The following is a 23,643-nucleotide window of genomic DNA, read 5'->3' on the forward strand; positions in this document are numbered from 1 at the left end:
GTGCAACATAGTTGCGCAAAAATAAGTTTCTAGCCACCAAAACATTTGGTATTCATGGATGCCCTTCTAGGGATCCATTAAAATATGTTTCAAGTTATAAAAGACAAAAACTAAATCCCAAAAGTTTTGAAGAAAATTCTTTATTTGGTACAGTTGACAAATAAGATACTGTACATATAACTCCAGCACAAAACTGCACCTTTGTCCTTCTCATACCATAGAAGTCTTTAAAAACATGAAAGAAAAAGAATATGGCTTGAACAGTCAAGGAGGCCTCGACATGATTAGATGTGTTTAAAGATTATAATTCAATCAAAACATGTGAATTCACGCCCAACTTTGTGTCGAACATCTGAAATGCTGCTCCGGTGGTTTCGTGGACCATCAGTGAAAAGTTAAAGTGAAATGTGGACATGGCGTGGAATTGACTTAAAAAAACAAAACAAAAATAAACCATTACCTGGTGCAGCTTTATCCAACAACCTGTGGCACTAAAATTTGAAAATCTAATGTACAGTATAATAAAATTCACTAACATCCATGCAGTGTTAAAGAAACAGAAACAAAAACAAAAAGGCACAAAGTCTGTCAAGCAACAAGATTCCCGATAGGCTATCAACCAAATTGTGCACTAAAACCGCTTTATCCGTCCTTTAGCCTACTGAATTGAGAAACATGGGAATGCACTACAAAGTATCAGACACGATACTCTGCATACAAATAGACTTTTCAGCAGATACACTATTTACAGCTTCAATGATTACATTAAATATCAACTTAAATAGATAGCCCAAACATTAAATAGTCTGGTATATAAATACTCAATATCTGTCACAATTGTAAAAGCATGATTAGGATTTTTCCTGCAGCTCCCAACAATAAAAAACTAACAGAAATATTTTCAGAAGCTGGACCTTTCTGACCATGAAGTAATCAGGCTTGAAGGCAGTTAAGGCATAGGCAAGTGACATTTCTCCTCAGTAACACAATGAAGTTTTCTGCGATATTCTGAACTGATTAGCCGATGATAGCTGGGAAAATTTAGTTGTACAGTTTCTAGATGAAGCAAAGACAATACACACTTAAAACTGAGACAGCAATCCCCACAGGATAGTGAAGATCATCACTGGTATAGAAAAATGGAGGGAATTCATCCTCAATAAACTATTTGGTTCTGGCTGTGTACTCTACATGATTGTCACTTTCCCTACAGTCCATCTCGATCCCAGTTTAGACCTTAATTTTGGCATAGAGTTCATCAATTTGATCTCTGAAGCGGTTCCGAAGCTCGGTCCTCTTGGCCTTCAGGGTGGGTGTCAGCAGGCCATTCTGGACAGAAAACATCTCAGGATGTAAAGTGATATCTCTCACCTGCAGAGAGAAAAGCAAAAGATGAATGAGTGACAAATAGTGAAAATAAATGTTTGAGTCTGGCTGCAACTACCTATTATTTGGATGATAAAGAATCCAAAAATAGTGAAAATTGCAAAGCCCAAGGTGATGTCTTCAAACTGGAATTATGTCTAGTCCAAACAATAGAAAAGTAAAGCAGCAATGATTGAATTTAATTATTTGTTCGAAAGAAAATTAGTTGCAAATGAGTCTTTGGGTTTTGTTCTGTTGGTTGGACAAAGGAAACAATTTGAAGAAGTCACTTTGGGGTCCAGAAAATTATGATGAGCATTTTTTTTTAATCTTTGGACATTTTATAGACTCAATGATTAATCGTGAAAATAATTGTCAGTTGCAGCCTCAAAAAAAAAAAAAAAGCAAGACATTCTTACTATTCATAAGATGTGGCATGAAAAATGCCTTTAAAAAAAACTAAATCGATTCTTGAAATAGTTGAAGCGACCAATCATTTCAGCTCTAATTTGATGAGAAGTAAATAGTTGCTCCTGAATCAAATATGTTGTATTTAAAGAGGTTTATGTTGCCGGATCAAATCCAGCAACATGAGAAAAGCAGATCGAACATGGCAACAATCACCTGCTCAAAAGACTTGAGTCCTGCTTCCTTGCCAAGCCTCAGGATGTCCTCCAGGATGGCAGTCTTCACATCCTAAAAACAGTCAGAAGAATGTTAGCATGCATGGCATGTGAGGCTGCGTGTTTGGGCTGCTGATAGGAAAAAAAATCTCACCTTGTTTTTGCACAGTTCAGAGTACGATCCCTCAATCCCTTTTTTCTTGATCCAAATAGGTAAAAAGTCTGGATCAGGTACCACAATCCCCACCAGGCATGCCTGAAAAATACAACATAGATACCAGGAAAGATCAGTGCCACATAACAATTCACAATTCAAACTCGAAACAGCATTGTTGCTATAGCAGTCTCATTAATTACTCACCTGTAAGCTGTCACCGTGAACAAATATCTGGGCCACTGGATCACTGAGATTATAGATATTTTCTATTTTCTCGGGGGCGATGTATTCTCCTTGTGCCAGCTTGAAAATGTGCTTTTTTCTGTCAGTGATCTTCAGGGTGCCGTTCTGCAACAAACCAGGAGAGAAACACCTTGAAATTAAGAATCGATTCTATTCCACAAGATAGATTTACCCACAATGTCAATTAAAGATCAATAGTGGCCTCAGCCTGTTCTGCTTACAGGGAGCCATTTTCCAACGTCTCCTGTGTGCAGCCATCCATCCTGGTCGATTGCTTCTGCTGTTTTCTCAGGATCTTTCAGGTATCCCTGGAAAACATTTGGTCCTTTCACACACACCTAGAAGGAGAGATGATAAGAGATTAAAAAAAATGTTTAAAAACAGACTGAATTATCTCAATCTACTATTTGGATTTCTTTGAAATTCAGACATCTGTTTGGTTATTACCCGAGCTTTCCTCTAATACCCACCCGCTCAAACAGCTGGGAAATATTCTCAAAACTAACAATTGAACATGGTAAAATTTAGGGCTGCAACTACAAATTATTTTCATTATTGATTAATCTGTATTTTTTTCATGATAAATCAAATATTAATTTGTCCATAAATTGTAAGAGTGTAGCTTTTGCACACCTTAAGATCGACAGGTGCGTAGGAGAAGACCGAAGGCCAACAAAATCAAGAAAAAGACTCGCACACTGTCCACAACAACGTTTTGATACTGTCGGTAACATCAGGATTTCTTGATTCCATAAATTGTAAGAAAATGGTGAAAAATGTCGATTAGTGTTTTGTCCTCAAATGTCTTTGTTTTATCAACAACCCAAAGAAATGTTGTTTACTGTAATAGGAGTAAAGAAACCAGAAAATATTCACATTAAAGAAGCTGGAATCAGACATTTTTTTTCTTATTGATTAATTGTTGACATGGAGCCGGTTTAGAAAAGATACTCCGGCTGTGTTCATTGTAATGAAGGAATACCGTACGGTACGTCAGCCTGAATACAACAGTGTTGCTCTTTTTGTGTTTTACTAGTTCTTGGTATTGTGTTGAGGCATGTGATTTATCAGGCTTTGGCTGTACAGACTATTCTTGTAAGTAGGATCAAGTCACAGTTGTTTTAGGGTCTTCAGTAATGTTTTTGTTTATAATAATATTAATAGTAAATTAAATTTATGTGCTTAAACCTCCCGTTTCTGAAAACACAAATAAATACATTTTCCCATCCACTGTATGTGTCTGATTGTTACTGAAGCATCTCCTCACCTCTCCCTCTCCATTGGCAGCCAGGTAGTTCATTTCTGCCACATCCACCAGTTTGACAACATTGCAGGGCAGAGGAGGCCCGACGTGACCTGGAGACACAAAATAGTCAAAGCTCAGTCTCATGATTTCAAGAAATAATCAAGAACATTTTTAAACACAGAGGTAGTACATCAGAATGATCAAGGGCAACAGTTAGTGGATGTATGTAGCTTTTACCTGCTGACCAGTCCCCGGGCATTGACATGGTGCATCCAGCTGTACATTCAGTCTGACCATAGCCTTCATAAAACTGGAGCAGAGCATATTTTTTCAGTGACGGTCACGAAATTTAAACAATCCCAGTCATTGATAAGTTAGATTAAAGTGTGGATGTGGCTCACCTGACAGCCCAGTGCAGCTCGTAGGAACGTCAGGATGGTTGGAGACACCGGGGCTGCTCCTGTAATCATGAGTCGGACACGACCGCCCAGACTCGCCTGCAGAGTGTGAAACAAACAGGAAGACACACGATGTCAAACTGAAACATTGTTTCTTATACATAATAAAACGCTAATCATAATTATTAAAATTACTGTCAGGAACCTGTGATTGGTGTTTATCTGACCTATTATAACAGGAAAAGTACTGTGCCTTAAACATCAACACTGTGCCTTATCATTCTGCGTATGTTTATATTAGATCAGCCTTTACTGTCTGCCTTAGGAGAAATCTGTCTTGGGCATTCGACAGAAGACAGTCAACATGGTATCCTATGTAGGTCAATAAAGAGAAAATACACTACAGCAAATGTTCCTTCAGGACATAAATATTAAGCAAGAGGAAAAAGTGCGTTCAAGTCGTAGAGTTGATCAGAAACACGATGCCTTTCCAGAGCACGTCGTGTTTACCTGTACTTTCTTGAAGATGAGTTTGTCCCACATGCTGTCTTTTCTGACAACGCCACTTTTAAGCTCCGCCTCCTTCCTCCTGAATGCAAAATCGAGCAGCCATCTCTTCAGCGGCGTGTTGGCTTGACTAAACACCTGTGGAGAATTTAAACAAGCTCATTTTAAGAGCCTCTTGCTCTAGTCTGCTGCAGAGAATCACCACATTTTATAATAAACGAGGCAGCAGACCAGGGAAATGGAACTTGAACGGAGTAAAAAGAACAAATCATGTAACAAGAAAACTACATAAATACTTTGTCTGACCTTATCAAACATGCGGTTGAGGAGGCGTGGGACCACAGGGAAGACTGTCGGCTGCAGCGCTTTCAAATCGTCCATCAAAAGTCGAATGTCCCCTTGAAAATAGCCGATTCGAGCCCCATGGATGAGGACGACACCCTGATGGAAAGATAAATCAGTGCGACATTGTGTTCACCAGAGGGCAGTGTTACTTCTGAAGATTTCACTACATATCCACACATCCAATGTTTTTTCACTCAAGCCCATTGTAGTATTTTGTCAAGTTCAGAAGCTGTTACAGGTCGTGCTACTTAAAAGTCAAAGGTTACTCGGACATTTATGAATTTAAATTCATCAAAACAGCTGAGAAGCACCAACACATGCACAGCATTTCTGGCATCACTTCATATCACCACACAGTTTCTTATACTCTTTAAAGCTGCAGAGGGCTGGATATCATTTGATTCACATTTTAGCATCAATACTGTAACATTACTACATTTGTATGCCCTACTTTGAGTATAAAAAACTTCTTTAACTTAATTTAAACCAAACTTCTCAAAAGGTACCAGTATTTTGTCTTAACAAAAAGCAGCTGTACAAGCATTGCAAATATAAAATAGAGTTGAGACATAAAATAAAAATATATCCTTGAAAGACAAAGTGAACATTACTATGAATCTGGCCAAAAACAAACTTTTAGTAGAGTTTTAGATACTCGATTCTACGGATACATTTCGGTTGGTAATCAGAAAAAGTATTTGACACACAGCCCAACAGCTGAAGAAGCTAAAGTTAAAAGAAAATCACGAAAACATGCCACTAAGCCTAACAGAGCACAGGTGCCATCAATAGTCCAAAACCTCTCACACGATTTTTCTTAATACTTCCATTTATAAAGTTACTTCTTATAAGACAGTTGCTGTGTTGCTTAAATAAGAACCTAAGACTCAAAACTACAATTTAAATAAATCAATAAGACTTCACTCAATTATTATTATGCATTACTCCTGATAGTAAACAAGTCCAACACATACCTGCACAACCCTCTCAAACATGTGAGCTAGGGGGAGATAGGATACATGAATGTCATGGAGGCCCAGCATGCAGTGTACCTGCAGGGGACACACACAAAAAAACAAAACACATGCACGAATGCAGGTCAAGCATTCACGTACTGTACCTCCACCACCCTCTCAAACATGTGGGCCAAAGGGAGGAAGGAGATGAGCACATCTGTACTGGTGGGTTTCAGTACGCCCTGGACGATAATATACACAAGGGTGGGAGGAGGAGGAGGAAGGTGGAATGAAGATGGGAGTAACAGAACAAGACGGAGAGGAAAATATAAAGAGGATCGACCTGAGTCAGACAGGGATTCAGATTTTTCAAAGGTGTCAATAAAAGGTGAAAAAAAATAAGTACAACAAAACAAAAAAATCTAAATTTTTGCCTATTTAATCCAAAAATCATTTTAGTTTAACTGATGAAGACTTGGGACACCAGACACTGGTCTCCTAACTGTACCCATCATCAGAAGTAAATCAGGTGACGGTGCGTTCAGTTATTATGGGCCCACTCTCTGAACAAACTGCCTGATGATAGAAGGTATAACACAAGTGTGCTATCTTTTAAAAGCAAGCTCAAGACCTACCTGTTCTTTCAAGATCACGGCTCGCTAGTGCCTTCATCTCTTTGTCTATCTGTCAGTCTCTGGGGATGTGTGGGTGGGTATGTTCATGTTGGTGGTTGGGCAGGGGATGAATAATTTGTATGGAACTTTTCCTTTCTGTGTACTCTTGTTCTGTTTTACTTTGTTATAAATCAATGTTTCACACACAAGACAAATGAGCATTGTATGAAATGTGCTGTACAATTAAATTTGACCTGACAGATAATACCAGAAAACATTGCATTTGCTTCTTTACTACAGAGTACTGTCCTCTACTGCCTTCCTCATCTTTGATCTTCAGTTCTAGTGTCTTTTTCAGAAGAGATTAACTGTAAAATAATGCAGATTAAATTACATTTTTATACAGGAAAAAAAATATGCAGATGGGAGTGCTTGTTTGGCGTCTGTAGTCTTCTTACACGGTACCAAAAGCCTCCACCAACAAGACAGGGGAGTTTATATGTTGCCTGAGAGGCAGCGCACAGGGGAAAAAGTCTGAGACTCACTTTCTGATAATCAACACTTCAACCAAAGCACTGTTTCAGCGCTGGAGATAGAGGGGAAATGTCTTTTTTTTTTTTGCATGTCTTTAAATCACAATCACAATCATCTTGGGTGTTGCTTAACCCAGGATGCAGCGACGGTGCCCATGCAAAATAGTGTAATAGGGGAAAATGTCTTTGTGCATGGAGAGGTGAGCCCTGGCATTAAAATGTCTGAATCCCTGCAAAAGAAACAGGTAAAAGCTGCTAGCTTGTTATTGTTTGTACCGTTTGCGAACAGGTGTTGGAATAACTTGCTATTTTTAGTGTGTAGTTTGCTAGCTTGGAGGAGGTTGTTTTTGTTTCATGTTACGATGGGGAGAATGATAACAGTGCACACACAGATAGGCGCCCAATGACAGGCTGTTTATAAGTCAGACTATTATCTGATGGTTGAAAGGCTTATTGCTGTGAGTGCACGGTAATAAAGATGAATCAGGTGACAAAAATCAACCTTTTTTATCATCCCTCCTGTGTATTTCAGCAGCAGGACAGTCAGAGGACTCAGTTTAGAGAGAAATTAGTGAATAAATCAAAGAAGAAGCCGCCTTAAAAACAAGGGGACCAGAATCAAACATACATTATAAAACAATGTCAATTATCTCAAGATTCAATGCTTCAGTTTTACATCTTCCAGTTGTAGCTGGTGTGTTTGTTTACCTCCGTCATTCTGATGAAAGCTGCAGTGTTGGAGATTACATTTCCGTGAGTGAGAATTGCACCTTTCGGGTTTCCTGAAAGCAAAAAGATGATCATTAGTATACATGAAGTAAAAAAAAAAATGTTCAAAACGTTGAGACAACTTTAACGAGTTGTGTGATTACCTGTGGTTCCAGATGTGAAGCAGATAATGGCGAGGTCCTCTGGTTTAGGAGGCTGTAATCAGATCACAGATCTAACACTAATGCACAAGAAGCCTGAATTGCCGTTGCATTAGAAATGTGCAACATGTTTTGTTTAACTACAGCGCAAAACCTAATTTTCCTCCTGTTGATGACATATGAGTTATCGTAGAAGAAAAGATGATTCTCCTTGTTGGTAAGAATTGAAAGCTTTTTCTCACATAGTCAAGAGGTCAAGTGTTCCCGTTCTGTTCCTACTCACCACTGGTTTCTGGTAGTTGGCTTTCCCCAGGGCCTGAAAGAGACACAAAACGTGCGGTGAGATAAAGTGTGTCTGCAGGAAGTGCTGATAATAATCATGCTTTAAAACACACAGCCCCTCTGGGCCCAATTTCCATTTAGTTGTACGACTGAAATTCAGTGTGACTGGAACAGCAGCAGGAGGCTCAGCTAATTTTCATCAACATCTGCTGATGGCTGAAAATGTGCTCAGCGGATACATTTAAAAAGATTAAAATGTGGTAGAAATGAGAAAAAAAAAACATTTGGACCACCTGACATTAACAAGAGATCAGAAGATGTGGGAGTTATTCTCACCTCAAACTCCTTCAAACTCAAAATGTCAATGCCACACTCCTGTCCTCGGGTCACCAGGTCGGTGTCAAACGCCTCCATGAGCAAAATCGTCTTTATCGTTCGCCCTTTTCCGCTCGCACAGTCCAGAATCATCCGGGCCTTTTCGGGGACGTCGCAGATCACAGTCGAGATGGCAGCTGGAAAAACAAACGGCACCAAATTGATTAACCGCTTACGTTTGTATCAGTATCAGTGTCCTTGATCTGGAGTGTTGCGACAGCCCTGCAGGTGGGTGTGCGGTGCCCTTTCGTGTACCTTTGTCGATGATGTAGCCGATGGCCTCTGTGCCGAGTGTGTCGTACAAAGGAACCGCCACCATGGAGTATGTGTAACAGGCCAGCTCTGATATGGTCCACTGAGAGAGAAAACAGACCATCATCACTCAGGAAAAATGTATTTGAGGTCAATGACTTACCACAACTGCCAAGGCCAAGTCAGGCCTTTTAACTGTACAACTGATTATTGTTTTATCATTTTACCTCCGATAGAAATGCTAACAATATCGCTCTAGTGCGACAAACATGTATATACAATGACAAATTTTTTGCAAAGTGCTAAGAATACCTCTATTATACTCTGACAAGGTCCACTTACTAATAAACTTTTAAAGATACCTTCAAGTACAGTAAACAACAATAATCTTTATCTGTCCACCTTATTCCTTGCCCCCATAATGCTTTGCACAAATTATGGGAGCGACCTCGGGCAAAGACCGTCACATAACTAAACCTAGTGAGTAGGGAGTAGTGAATGAGTGGACAAGGTAGTGAGTTAAGATACAGCTGTAGTCTATCCTTTTTTGATTCCAGCTTTCTTTCAACTCTACTAATTGGTGTTTACAATATCTTCGGCCTTACTCTTCATCTTTTTCTGTTTCACAATCGCTACTATTTATTTGTCGTACAAAATGTTTTCACAATATCACAACTGCTTCGTAAGTTACGTAAACTGTTTATCGGTGGATTTATTGGAACTTTTTACAAATAATAGTTTAAGTTAGCCGTTTTAATCTACAGAGAAAGCAGGAAGAGAAGGATGAGAGACAGTGGCTGTTTCTGAAATGATATTTCTCTGCTTCACTTATCAGGACTTCTGTATTGAGAGCTTTATAGTAGAGTGGCACCTGATTATCACACCGAATTCATTTGATTATCTGTTTGGGCTCACTGAAATTTGGGCGGTGATCCAGCGGTGCAGAACCAGGCTTGTGTAGTGCATCAAGCTGCATCCAAACTTGGACACTACTCAGATCATTTCTCTCATCCAGCAGTCATCTAAATCATCTAGATCACAGGCCTACACTAAATCATCGTCTAAATGTACTTTTTTCCTATCTTTAAAATGTACTTAGTGAAGAGTGAATGATTCCTGACCATCTTTGCTTAACAAAATTGTGCAACATAAGACATTTGCTGTACCTCTGGTCTGTTCTGGGAAAAAATGCCGATGAACTTGTGTCCTGTATGAGAGTGTCCTTTGTGAAGGAGAGCAGAACCGATGTGCTCCGCTCTGTCCAACACCTGTGGGAAAAAAAATGTAAATTAAGTTTTGTAGCTGTGTGATGTGGACATGTAGATTTCCATGTCCGCGGTCTCACCTCTTTATAAGACTGCCACTCGTAGGGCTGGTTTGGTTTCCTCGATCCGAGACAAGGTCCATCACCTGCGACGAAAAACAAAGCTCACTTTTATTACATTCACTTGAAGGATTGTCATGTTAAATCTTCAGGGAGTGTTTGATTATCTGACACAAGAACAAACACTCACTCGATACTCGGAGCCCTCGTTGGAACACCTCATACATTGTGCGCGCATCGTTGTAGTAGTGTGTGAGTGGCTCGTTGCCGTCGTTCAGCGCTGACCTCCTCGCACGTTCTCCACCCTAGCAGGGAAAAAAATAAAATGAAGGAGTTATGAGTAGTACGGTCAGATCCTGTGAGAGGATGGAGAACACAGATGTACTTTGTGGCATGTTACTCATGATAAAAGCGTTCCCCCCGTGATATTTTGATACACACATGGATCTTGTATCGCACAAAGCAGCATTTGTAGTTTCAGCTGAAATGTGTCTCATGACACTGAAAATGTTACAGCAGATAACTTTAAATCAAGGCTTTCTTGTGATTTATATTATGTAACATGCAACTTTGGCATATTGTTGGCAAAAACATCCCCCTTTCTTGTGGGAGAGTAAGAACTTCATCACCAAATTTGTGAATTACTTCTCTGTGGATTCTGTATCTAAATCATGTTTCCTGATAAAATATGGAGGGCTGTACTTTCCTGTATTCACAGTTGATCGATAAAAAGCAGACAGGTTCAACGTTTTCATTACTCTCAGGTCATGTTACAAAGGTTTTATCCCTCTGTGATAAATGTAAATCAAATGATGGTGCATTCAGGCGTTTATTCTGGAACTGTCCACTAATTTATCCATTCTGGTCAAGATTTTTTTTGGACTCTCCCCTCCTGACAGACACTTGGCTCCGTCTGGATGCTCAGAGGACTCTTTTCTTTCTGCCCCCACACATTCAAACAGCTGTACTGAAGCACATGGTACGAGCAAAAAAAAAGATTTCATGAAAGACTGGAGGACACACACTCTGATGTTTTAATCATTTATAATGTCAGCATAAATAGGAAGATTTTTGGGGTCCCGTTTACGAAAACTGGGCACAATTAGACCGCATTTGTATATATATTGCTTCAGTTTTTTTCTTTCCCCGTTTTCTTACCACATTTCTTGATGGTTTGCACTTAACAACCACATGGGGTCTCTTAGTTACTTGTATCCCTTCTCCTGGGTGTGTCGGTGTGTGTGTTTAAGTTGGGTTTAAGGTGATTTACATGAAGCGATCAATAGTATGTCGATAAAATAACATTCAGAATTACATTGGGGCTCTTCATTTGCTTCTCTTTGTTTTAAAAAAAATAATTGTTAAGTATCTGCCTTTGCAGAGTTCACACTGAAGTTTCATGTGTACTGATGTTATCATGATGAGAGATATTTGCATCTTTGGGTCACATACACAGTTTACCTTCATACATCATGACTAACACACCTCTGCTGGACCTTAGATTGTTGCTTAACACAGTCACTGAGTCAGACTGTCCACTGGGTTCTTCATGAGTGTCTAAAAATATTTCATAGAAACAATATGTTGGGAATAAGGTTCCTCTTTTTAGAACGGCACTCTTTATGAGAAGTTATTGAGATGCAACCAATTGTTAAGACAGTATTTATGAATGCTTTTTGCTTTTTGGGATTTTTCACAAACAATTCTTATTAATGTCTTAAAACCTAGCTTTGGTTAATAATTCATTCAGTCTTCATTAATTCAACTCATTAACCATAAATAAAATAATCAATGACAACTAATAAACCCATATAAAGGGTACGGAAATGATTAAACTGATTACTTCACCAGCCCAGCCAACTTTAACCCGACTGAGATGAACTTTTAGCACTTTTAATATGACAAAGACTGAGATGTTTCCGAACTTCCTGGAGAGCATCCCATTAACATTCCTGCTGAATGAGGTCTGCTGTCCAGCTTTCGTTTTGCACTCCAGCAGTTGCATCATGCTTCAGTTATTCCTCCAACAAACTGCTTCAGTTCCAAGACCGATATGTAGTCGTTTCTTCCCCATTTCATGAATGAATTTTAAACATTTCATATTACCATGGTTGAGAAAAAGAAAGATATCACATACTGGTATTTCCACTGACTGCAGGCCGAGGTCACAGGGTGCCTTGAGGGCTTTCGGCCGGGAGGCGAACCAGTAGGTGGTGAGCGCTGCGAAGGCGCCCATGCCCATGAGCGCGTTGGTGGGCAGGCCGCGAACGTACTGCCGAAGATCATCCAGCTCGGGAATCCGCAGCTGTCTCAGGACTTCCTGAGCCTGCATGACTGTTCTGCACTGAGCCTGCAGAGAAACACAGACGGAAACATTATTACATTTGGAAACTACTCCTCTTTATTCTGCACTTCTTTTCTTCTTCTTCTGTAATCATTAATAATTAGTAAACTGCCCTTGACAATCAAAAGGAAACTGTCCATAATGCTGTTCCTACAGAGTGGGGTGATACAGCAGGATGTGATATTCTATCTTTTATGAATGGGTCTCTTGTTTCAGACCATTACACAGCAACATGACAGCCCCCCTTAAACGGAAGAGTAAGAACAGTAGTCCCATTCAGACTGACAGGCAAATTCTGTTTGTCTGTGTCAACATGTTCACAAATACATGCAGTCCTGAATATACTATGCAAAACTCTGTTAACTCTTTTTCTTTTTACATTAACTCATTGTGAACTAATCTTTAGAGCTGCTACGACGGAATAGTCGAGTAGCTGTCAAATATTAAATTCATCACTAACTATTTTGATAATCAATCAGTTTGAGTATCTTCCTAAGGAAGAAGTCAAAATTCTCTGATTTCAGCTTCTTAAATGTGAATATTTTCTGGTTTCTTTACTCCTCTGTGACAGCTAACTGAATATCTTTGGGTTGTGAACAAAACAAGACATTTGAGGACGTCATCTTGGGCTTTAGGAAACTCACTGAGAGTTTTCAACATGTTATAGACCCAACAATGAAATGATTAATTGGGAAAATAATCGACAGATTAATTGACAAAGACTTGTTAGCTGCAGCCTTACTATTTTTAAAAATGATTTTAGTTAGTTGAGTTTAGAAAAGTAAATTGATTTATTGTTTACCATTATCATATTAGGTAGCAAATCAAAACATTCTCTTGTTTAAAGTTCACTTATGTGACAAATGTCAAAAGATGTCCTCAGTTAGGGCCACGTGCCAAAGTCTGATCAAAAGTCACACTGTATCTGAGACTTTCATTTCTTCTGGTCACTGCCAAGCTATTGACATACAGCAGTTTTTTACCCTAATACAGCACTGGTGTGTACTTACTTCCGGCACACGGATGTAATATCAGAGAAACACACCGTATAAAACCAAAATAAAGCTTGAAGGAAAGATCCACAGTGAATCACGCAGTGTTCAGCCCTGTGATTCAGTCATGATCCATCACTTCAGAGCTACTTCAGAGAAGTCTCAAGTCTTTTTACATAATAGAAACAAATCTTACATAATGTCATTAGGCCCTCCTATCCTAAGTTTAAAAGATCGCATCAACATGTCCTTGAATATAAATAGGTCATAAATCACCTCTTAAAATATTTTTATCTTTTCGTTGTCCATCTTTTGTGTGTTCAGCTTGTCTTGTTTTATGCTTTCCTTTAGAAGTAGTCAATAAACTCTAGGCCATTAGATGACTGACGTATATATAAAGATTATCATTATCGTCGATCGCTTAGAGCACAAATTGAAATACTGGCAGTAATGCGTTGTTTGAAAGAACAAGAACGTTTGTTCAAGAGAAAACAGCCTTTCATTCAACGTGTCCTCCGTCCAACAAGATCTTTAAGACACTTCCTTCGAGCTCTCTTTATGTTTAAAATCCATAAAACTAAAAGACGTGATCTGTTTACAAAGACCAACCTCTAACATAAACTCATACGGTTGAGAAATACGCTGCTGAACGACAAGTGTTGTTGTATACACAAGGAAGATGTGCTCTCCTACTCAACAGCTGTGCGCTTGGAAACAAAGACACAGGAAGGAAACATGACTCCACACACATATTCAGATCACAAGCCTCCGTGGAGATATGAGGACACAGACACTACACACTGACTGCACAGAGCGCTACACGCCTCGTCTCTGAAGGAAAGTGAGGCTTTCTGGTCCGGATGATTTAGAAATGACCTCATTGGGAGGAAACCTTCAAAGTCCTGGATATACGCTGGATCCACTAAAATTTTAATATAACATTCACTGTTCATGTAAAATGCAAATTAGATGAGCCTGTGGTGAGAAAGAGCGATTTAAACTCAGCAGCTGACACATCTAACCAGGAATTATCCTTTAATCATTACATCCAAATATAGAAACATATTCATTAATAACTCTCTTTTAACAATTCACATTCGTTATCAGACTTGGCGGCTTTATGTGCGTCATGTTCAACTTATTTGACCTCTAGATCAGGTGGTAGCAGCCCTGTGCGTAAACGAACAAGTGAACAACCGCCATGGAGGTAACAATTGACTTCTCACCTACATCTATTATTAACACCGAGCCCATGACTCGGCACCTGTGCCAACTGGGACAAAAGTACTGGAAAGCTTCCAAACAAGCCAATATTCTTTAATTGGCACTTAATGGCAACTTAAGTAAATTGTTAAATGTGCAGAAAGATCAACTTAGATTCATGATAGTATTCATTTTTATAGTCCAATATCAAAACAAAGACTCCAAAAGATTCATTTAAGCTGTTAAATTGCATCTGCCATCCATGAAAAATGAATAAAAATAATGAAATACTGAACATTAATCTTCACAAATGCTCCACTAAGTCTTACACGTGTTACTATCAGCCACAACTATTAAACACAAGCAATCATCACACCACTTGTATGTCAGCAACCGGACACACTTAAACACAGCGAAAAGAAATTCAGCACTGACTGACAAATCAAGGCACAACAATGAATCTCTATACTCACAGTCCCACAGTTTGTGTATGAAGAAAGGTAGAGACTGTACTGTGTCCAGAGACGGGGAGAGTTGTAGTTATTTGGAGGGCCCTGTGCTGCTGCAGCTATTAGAAGGACTCACACTGACCTCTAATAGACCTCTGAGGTTCTCACAACTATGAATAGCAGAAACACGCCCCTTTCAAACAGAAACACAGACGCGTGAGGCACGGCTGGCCACTCACTGGAGGGCAATACAAGTAACAGTACAGTAGATGTGTCTGAAAATCAACCTGATTTTTGGTTGTTGTGGGTTCGTGTATAAATATACAAATACACAACAACCTGTAAATATTTAAATATACACTGTAAAATCTGGCATGGTGATCTTTAAAAAAATTGAGTAAACCGATTTCCTCAAAATTACCAAGTAAAGTAGACTATTACATTTAAATTGTAACAACCTAAAATTATTAGTTTACTTTAATTGGTCTTCTTGAGGTTATGGGTTTACTCTAGTGTTGTCACGCTACTGGAATTTCTAACTTATCTTCAATACCTTGAAAAAAATGTATATTCAACACCATTTTCAACACCACGCAGGGAAATTAAGAGCATAAATTTTAGATTAAAAAACAAGGCTTTAAAATTCAGAATCAATATGTAATCAATATTATGACATGTTTTACACTAGTGGAAACGTCTGCGTGTAAGACTAGTTTAAAATACACGGAAGCCGCACGCTCAATCAGACCGATCTGAGCGATTTAAGCATGTTTCAGTGATGTTTACCCCAAGACTGAATGACCATTGTCATATCATACGTTATCTGGACTCAGTACACGCAATTCTTCTGTTGCCGAGCATCCGAACTGGTGAAACTAGTCCAAGGAGGAATTACACACCAATTACAAGAAGGTCTTTGTACTCCACATAATAGATATGTTGACAAATCACAGACAATCTGGGGTATGCGAGCACCAACACTAACTAAACAAATGTGTCCATATCTGCAGATTCCTTAGAGTCTAGGGTGGATAATAAGTTTATTTTCCAGTTAATTAAAGCACAAATGATATACAGACCTTATTTTTTTATATTTGCAACTGAGATAAAGGGAAAAAACTGGGTCTAAAATAATGTTGCACATTTTGTAAATGGATGTCCTGCTCATGTTTGCTACAGAGTAAAAAGTCCGTGTAATCAGCTGTGACTGTAGCAAAAGAAACGCACATGGCTCTTTGTGGAGTGTGACAGGAACATGTACTACAGCGCTTAAACATAATGGTGGGTATTATGGATAAAATCCTATGATTGTACATGTGATTTTCTGTAATAATATCCATACATATCTAGCGAAATAGACTTTTGTGGATATTATCTGGATTTTAAATGATACAGTAATCAGAAAGTGACCACTAATTAATCAATCGCACTGATGCAAAAATCCACTTTTACAATACAGCAGTCCTGCTCACTGATTTGACCAAATACACCCACAGATATTTCTGCGTTAAAGAAGCGTATGCAAGAAATGGACACGTGTGCAGATCTAACAATGTGCAATGTTCTCTTGTTTTTATTGGTAGAAAGGGGATCGGTGTTGACACTTCACCCCACGTAACGATGTGTCACAACACCAGATAATATGTCAGAGAGAAGGACGTCAGCAGAGGTGACTCAACGAAACGTGAATACAATTTGAAAACATTTACTCCCATTAACCCACAATCAATAGATTAAGCAATAATGAAAGTATGGTTCAGTAGCAGCTTTACTCTTCACCGAGTCGTCCTGTCAAATACACACAGCAAGCAAATGTCATACTGTCACTGCTTGGCTCAGAGCGGTTGAAGGCAAAAGGTAATCCAACTGTCCCCCCCCCCCACCACCACCACCACCTCTACTCTCCATACTTGGCCTTAGGAAGATGACAAGCCAATGGCAGAGCCAGCTCGCCAGTCACCCCACACCCAGGCACACGCAAGACATTGGAGAAAGAGGCGGAGAGGGGGACTCAGGGCAGCTGGTTCACTTGACACATAACAGAACATCAAGCCTGCAGCCTGCGATCAGACCACAGCTGTAGGTTTGAACAACCAAACAGCAGCCAGGAAGCAACAGGAAAAAAAAAGAAAAAACTACGGTTGGTCAGTCACACTTGATTTCCTCTTCGCGGAGATGTCTGAAAGCAAAAGCAGTGTGACCCCGATTAGCTAGTCAGCTTGGGTGTTGAGAGTTAAAGTCAAACGATTTAAGCTCATTATAACAACCTTAACACTGGAGGATTAACACATGGAGCCTTTAAACAAACTTGACTTAATCACATCATGACAAGATGGTGGCCTCCAAATCTGATAACCAGCTTTCTCTCGGCTGCTACATGAATGTAAACTGGTATACGTCATGCACAGCTGAAATACTTGTGGATTATTTGATATATATTACTGTAGTAAGAAAGATGCTTAACATTGAAGGACTACCCTGACAACTCAGGGTAGTGTAGCATTCGCTAGAGAGTTATCTTGAAGTTTCTAACAAGCAAACAAACACACACTCACACTCACATTCACACAACACGTTAAACTCTGGTGAAGAAAACAACTGTTTTATTTTGTTTTACCTCGAAGTCCCTGCGTCTGCTCAGCGACTTGTACAACGATGGAGCCGGCAGAGCCAACAGCGCAGCAGAGAGGCTGCTCTCACTGCTGGACTTATTTTGTTACCCACATACACGCATGCTTGTTTGTTGGTTTGTCAGCATGATTACACAAAAACTACTGAATGGATTTCCAACAAACTTGGATGGAGGATGGGTCTCAGGCCAGAATAGACCCCATTAACGTCTGGCGCAGATCCAAATGAAAGGACGGATCCGGTTATTATTTCTCACTTTCTTAAACGTTGCGTTTTTCAACAGTTTCGTTTATTTCTCAGAGAATGAAGCATGAATCTTATTAAAAAAACAGGTACATTTAGGTAGCTGGTACCTTTGAGTGGGTACAATTTGATGCTGATGTAAACAAAAATTTGGATCTAGAAGATTTAAATGTTTTATTTATATTGGATCAGGCTTGAATGACTTAAAGGGAACTGTTGCCATTCAAGTTTGGATTGTAGTAGTAGTAGTAGTAGTAACATGACAATGTGATAATAATGTAGAAGTATCTAGTTATAACGTGAAAGCAACAGCATTAAAATATACAGATTATGGATCGCTAAAAAGGAAGGACAACGACTCCTGACCCTGGAAACAGACACATCCCAGTATGACGAGCTGCCGCGGTCTAACCTTTCCAATTCTGCAAACTTTTATACAACAAAGAAGCAGCACACGGTGGTTAACTATCGATTCTGTTCTAAAAATGTAAAATGTTGACATCTGAAATTCACGTTATTGACTGAGTGGATCTTGTTGTTGGATCTGCTTCATTCGAGCTGCCGAGACCTCATTGATAATTCAACAGTTTTACAAATAGTAGAGCACGCCCTGAGGGCAGTAATCTAAATGGGATGAGTCAATATATTCTTGGGTAAAAGCAGTTGCGTATAGGTTTACACAGATATAGAATGAGGATGCCCCGAGGCAACTGACAAACACGAAAGACAAGCTGTAAAAGCAGGAACAGGAAGAGGAACAGGACAACCTAAACCCTCTCAGTACATATGTGCTGAATGTGGCGAGCCAACTGCCACACAGAAACAAGTCACAGAGAAATATGGTGACGACTGTGACTGCACGGCTGCTGGATGGCTGCTGGAGCACATGTGGCTTCAGTGTGACGTCTTTCATCTGCTCTGGCCTGACTCGTGTCCATCCTCCTCCGGTCACATTTAACCCTGGTTTTAGGACACAAAGGCTGACCTTGCACAGACAGCCACGCTCAAGACCGCAGGTCCCGACCTCTCTGTTGAAATCGCACACTCCCCGTCACATGGTCACACAGAGGAGATATATACGAGGTAGGGAGGGTGGAGGATGGGGTTTGTGAAGTGGAACAAAGGTCACGCACCCGTCAACAGCTACCAATCAGGCGTCAGGACACATGACCTCTCCACTGCAGGTCAAAGGAAATATACTGTCATTTTGAACCTAATGTTCAAGGTTAAAGGTGTCCTTTTGGATTTCTTTCAGAATCACTGTCACAAAAACACACTGGGGGAAGTGGAACAAATGTTAAGCACCTTAAAAATCTCAAAACTGTGTCAAATCCATTTCCTTCCTCATGAGACATTTGCAAAGTCGATTTTTCTAAAATGGTCCATTTGTGGTTGAATTGCTACACGACCTCACGCCACCACCAGCTGCCAGTCAGCTAAATGTGAGACCATCAGCAGGAATATGGATCACGTCCTTGTGTGCATGGACTAATGACTGTATATAAAGATGGACGACACGACAGCTCCCCAGAAGTGAAGCCAAATCATGATGATCTCCCTCTGAGGACAGGCTGCAGTATAGTTCATATACACTGTTTCCTCTACGTTAGAGGAGGGGACGGGCCAAACTAAGACATCAAAGTAAATGTGAAATATATTTTTCATCCAAAGATGGTCATTTTAAGTAGTTGATACACAGACAAGTATTATTTTTTCTGTTATCCTCATTAATCAATTACCAAAACAATGACTCAGACAGCATCTGAACTGACATTACGCTCAATATGAGCAGCATGAAGCAGGACTACATTGATGACTGGGTGAGATTAAATACGCAAAATGGGTCGAGACTTGAAGTGACTTTTCCATCATCACACTCTGGGGTGAGTTTTTTAACTTCCTATTATTTTCCCAGAATGGGATGATTTCTTTTAAATATCTGAAGAAATTCCACTGGAAAAATCATCTGGGAAAGACGTCATCCACAGTCATTCAGTTTATGGAGCAGATGGTGAATTTGTTTCTTTCACATGATTCTCTTAAATTCAATTTGGTCAGTTAGTGACGTGAGGAAAAAGTTGGTGGGGTGACTTTGCCCGGAGGTAAAATTCCTGCTGTAAAGGCCTCACGTCAGAACCGCCCGTGATTGTTGTGTAAACGTCGGCTGGCTCCGGCGTAAACACGCTATCAGCCCCAAAACAGTCAGACAGGCTGATGCTGGTGCTCTCAAATAACCACAGCAGAGTGACTGAACGAATCTCAAAACCACAGAATGGCTCTGTCTGCTCTAATGAAAGCTGCTCCTGTACTCAAGGGCAAAAACACATGATTGAGTGTCCACGGTGGCTTTACGATCCTCCCCGTGTCTGTAATGTAACTGCTCATGTGACTGCACACCAGGGCATTACCTAGTCTTTTAAAAATGATCTTAAACAGGGAGGAAAAGGACAAACACCGACTGGAGCTACATTCCACAGATTCCTGCTGGAGGAAGTTTGCCGTAACACGCAGACATCAGTACCAGGAACACCCCTGATCTGCACCCCCCTCCCCTAAAAGAGTGTATTGTTATTCAGCAAAACACACACCTCTGTCAGCCGAGTCATGGACCCTGACACCAACAAGGAATCAGGTGTTCAGTGTTATGCGCTGATTCAATGTCCTTTATTTTAGAGCAGGTTGGGGCTCCAAATAACCACCTGACTGTCACTTCCACGTCTGTTGTCTGACTCTGCTACAAGAGGAAACAGCAGAAAACTGTCCAACCTTTGATTTGGATAAAAGGCTGTCTAATGTGCGCAGTTAAGCTTGAATACCAATGTTAAATGCATATTACATATTCCCTCTCTAATAGTTTGTCCATCTGCGAGTACTGACACGTTTATTATTTCAAGGAATAGTTCCATATTTCAGCTATTACTTATTTGCTTTCTTGCCAAGAGTTATAATAACATCAGTTATTTCTGTACGCCAAATATGAAGCTAAGAAGAAGGTTAGCGTAGCTTGGCGTAAAGACTACAAACGGGGGCAAACAGCTTGGCCTCATCCAAGGTTTCCATATCTAACAGCACATGTTGCAGCGGCCGCCGATTTCTCTTCCAGGAACACACTTTTTGATTTTTCTCCAGAGAGGCTGAAAAAATAAACGCTGAGTGAGTTACAGAAGCTAGTGGAACAGAGGTGTGCACGGACGTGACGTCATGACTTTGGCTCTCTACAGCGCTGCCAAGTGGGAGGAACCATTTCAGACGGCCATCACGGCTAAAGAAGTGAAAGTCACATCAATTTTTCCCATAAACATTGTTACTCGACTCACAGTTGGAGCGCCTCCAGTGCTTGGCTGGACATGAAACTCGCCGTTTAAATCATTAGTATAAACGTTTAGGAAACTCCATTCCAAAGTATACGATTCTTCATTAAAAAGTAGAAGCAGACCAGCTTGAGTACATAAAAATCCTGTTACATGTGCCACTAACAGTGGGGTAGAAGCTTTTTACATTGTAAAAGAAAAAACAACAGAGTGAACGGACGGACATTAAGTCAATGGAGTGCGCCGGTGTTGTGTCAAAGTCTGTTCCTTACCACCGGCAGGCTTCCTATTACATCAGTTATGAAACCAGGTGTTTTACTATGATTTTCCTCTCACCGGGCCACATTCTGACTTATCCAGCTTGGATGATGGGGGGGAAAAAAAGGGTTTACATGATTCAGTCAATCAGTTGGATTTCCTTCCAAGTACATGACGTAAAACTGTGTATTCTCACTTGCTGGATCCGCGTTAGATGCAGGGACTGGTGGGAGAGAGTGGTGCTCAAGGAAAAGCTCAGATCACGTACTGTATGGAGAGAGAATTTCATAATGTCTGTCGAACTGTGTGACCTGATGAAGGATGTCATGAGCCCGGCCCTCCGACGAGATGACGGTGTGTGACGCTATACCTCTAAAAATGCGAGTAGCAGTTAAGGCTGCACGATACAGTGAAAAAGAGATTATTTTGACAGATATTGCGACATAATTCATGATTACATGATGTGGCATTTCTCACGGTCTTTGCCAAACAAACGTGTTATTACATCTGGAGAAGGCCAGAGCATCTCTGCAGCACTACAACATTTCATTAAGACTGTTTTGTAACACATTTTACCTTTGTAAAATAATTGCAGTTCTTGCGATTTCGATGATTTTGCGATTAATTGTTCAGCTACAAGCTCGGTAGCTGCGGAGAGTATAGGATGATCACATCTGCACAACATCCAGGGGTTTTTTGTTTGTTTTTGGACATGCGCAGACGTAAAAGAACTAAAGGAACCGGATTAACGTTTTTTATATGATAACACATATCACACTACGCTGTTTACATGACCTCTAATCTGAATAATCCAATAACTCCATAAATCAGATAATGATTGTTTTGTTTGTCTTCTTTCGTCCAGAGAGACGACCAGAATCAACAAACAATGAAATCTCCTTGTGGTGTCCACGTATAAACTGATTAAGGACACAATACAGATTAATGTGAACAGTCTAGACTACCATAGACAATCATGTAATGACACTGTGCCTAAAAGAAACCTCATGTTCACTGCTGATGGCTTTTACATATAAGTTTTAATAGTTTGCTGGTATAGTTTCATGGTGAATGTAAAGGAAACGCAGTGGATGCATGGAGTGGAAAAAACAACCATGCCCTCTTCAGGGTGCAGTTCAGACCTGACTTCCTCATTTCATGTGTGCTGAGGCGGACTGGTTTGAGGTTACCAGGTCAGACGCATGCTGAAACAAACTGTTATGGCGGGTGGATGCCAAGACTTGCGCTCGGGATAAATGGTCGCATTGTTCCTCTTCTTATCTTATTATTTAAATAACACACAACCAGCGTGCTGCGCAGTCACAGAGTAGGTTAAACGCAGATTAGACAGGAAAAAGTTTAAAAACAAAGTGTTGATTCACTCACACGGTGTCTAATCAGCCATGATGCTACGTGTCCATATATCTGATTACATTTGAGAGGAGCGGCTTCATACATGCGCGGCTTTCCTCTGTGATACAAGAGATGAGCACACTGTACTCTGATTACAACACATGACTGAACACACCGTCCATTATTAGATAAAGAGAAATAGAGATATAATGAGGAGGAGGAGGAGACATAAAACGTGGCTCGACTCTGGTCTATTTTAAGACAACAATAAGCGAAGAGCAGCTTTTTTTTCTGAGGGCTCGTTAATGCGTCACGTTTTCAACAAACCTCTGCAGATAACACAGAAAACAGTCGACGCTGGTGTTCAGGTGAGCGCGTGAAGGCTGTATGTTGAGCATGTTTGTCTCCACTAACCTGTGAGCAGCAGCAGCAGCAGATCCGGAGACTTGAACCTGATTCTTGAACAGACAACAGCAGCAGCAGAGCGGTCTACATTTTGTTCAGCTGGCGCTGATCTCAGCCAATCAGGAGCGAGCACACGTGTTGCTTCACCTAAAGTTTGAGAGGTGCGCTCTCATTGGTCGGTATGCTGACGTGGAAGAAGCGTTCAGATTAGTACTACCAATAATGCAATGTAACTAAGTACACTTACATTTACTCAAGTACTGTGCTGAAGTACAGATTTGAGGTTGTTGTACTTTACTTGAGTATTTCCATTTTCTGCTACTTTATACTTGTACTAACTAGTTACTCTGCAGATGACATGCTGC

The 23,643-nt window shown here is 40.2% G+C and overlaps 1 protein-coding gene across 3 annotated transcripts; it reads right to left on the reverse strand.

Moving 5' to 3' along the window:
* Positions 1-120: 120 nt before the first annotated feature.
* On the reverse strand, positions 121-23,384 carry acsl1a (acyl-CoA synthetase long chain family member 1a). 3 transcript variants are annotated; one of them, XM_084345263.1, is made up of 21 exons: positions 23,288-23,384; positions 12,227-12,439; positions 10,280-10,394; positions 10,111-10,175; positions 9,932-10,033; positions 8,769-8,868; positions 8,475-8,650; positions 8,140-8,172; positions 7,860-7,911; positions 7,696-7,769; positions 5,859-5,936; positions 4,846-4,980; positions 4,543-4,677; positions 4,036-4,131; positions 3,872-3,944; positions 3,656-3,744; positions 2,610-2,726; positions 2,350-2,493; positions 2,143-2,244; positions 1,990-2,061; positions 121-1,371 (listed from the first exon to the last, which is right to left on the reverse strand). In XM_084345263.1, the coding sequence occupies exons 2-21, from the start codon at positions 12,419-12,421 to the stop codon at positions 1,231-1,233; spliced, it is 2,094 nt and encodes a 697-aa protein (XP_084201389.1). In that variant the 5' UTR covers positions 12,422-12,439; positions 23,288-23,384; the 3' UTR covers positions 121-1,230. The 3 variants fall into 3 exon arrangements, with proteins under 3 accessions (XP_084201389.1, XP_084201391.1, XP_084201390.1); XM_084345265.1 differs by lacking the exon at positions 5,859-5,936 and adding an exon at positions 6,005-6,082; XM_084345264.1 differs by lacking the exon at positions 23,288-23,384 and adding an exon at positions 15,102-15,223.
* Positions 23,385-23,643: the final 259 nt, after the last annotated feature.

The sequence above is a fragment of the Pagrus pagrus genome (genome assembly GCF_965226575.1).
Source record: "Pagrus pagrus genome assembly, chromosome: 2".
Lineage (NCBI taxonomy): Eukaryota > Metazoa > Chordata > Actinopteri > Spariformes > Sparidae > Pagrus > Pagrus pagrus.

What these genes read in the sequence shown, in the direction of transcription:
- acsl1a (XM_084345263.1), bottom strand. Translation starts at nt 12,421, where the DNA reads ATGCAGGCTCAGGAAGTCCTGAGACAGCTGCGGATTCCCGAGCTGGAT. An exon ending in TGAGTTTGAAGGAGTTTGAG is followed by an intron (nt 8,173 to 8,474) that starts GTGAGAATAACT and finishes TGTCTCTTTCAG; the next exon opens with GCCCTGGGGAAAGCCAACTA. An exon ending in CTGAACTGTGCAAAAACAAG is followed by an intron (nt 2,062 to 2,142) that starts GTGAGATTTTTT and finishes GACTGTTTTTAG; the next exon opens with GATGTGAAGACTGCCATCCT.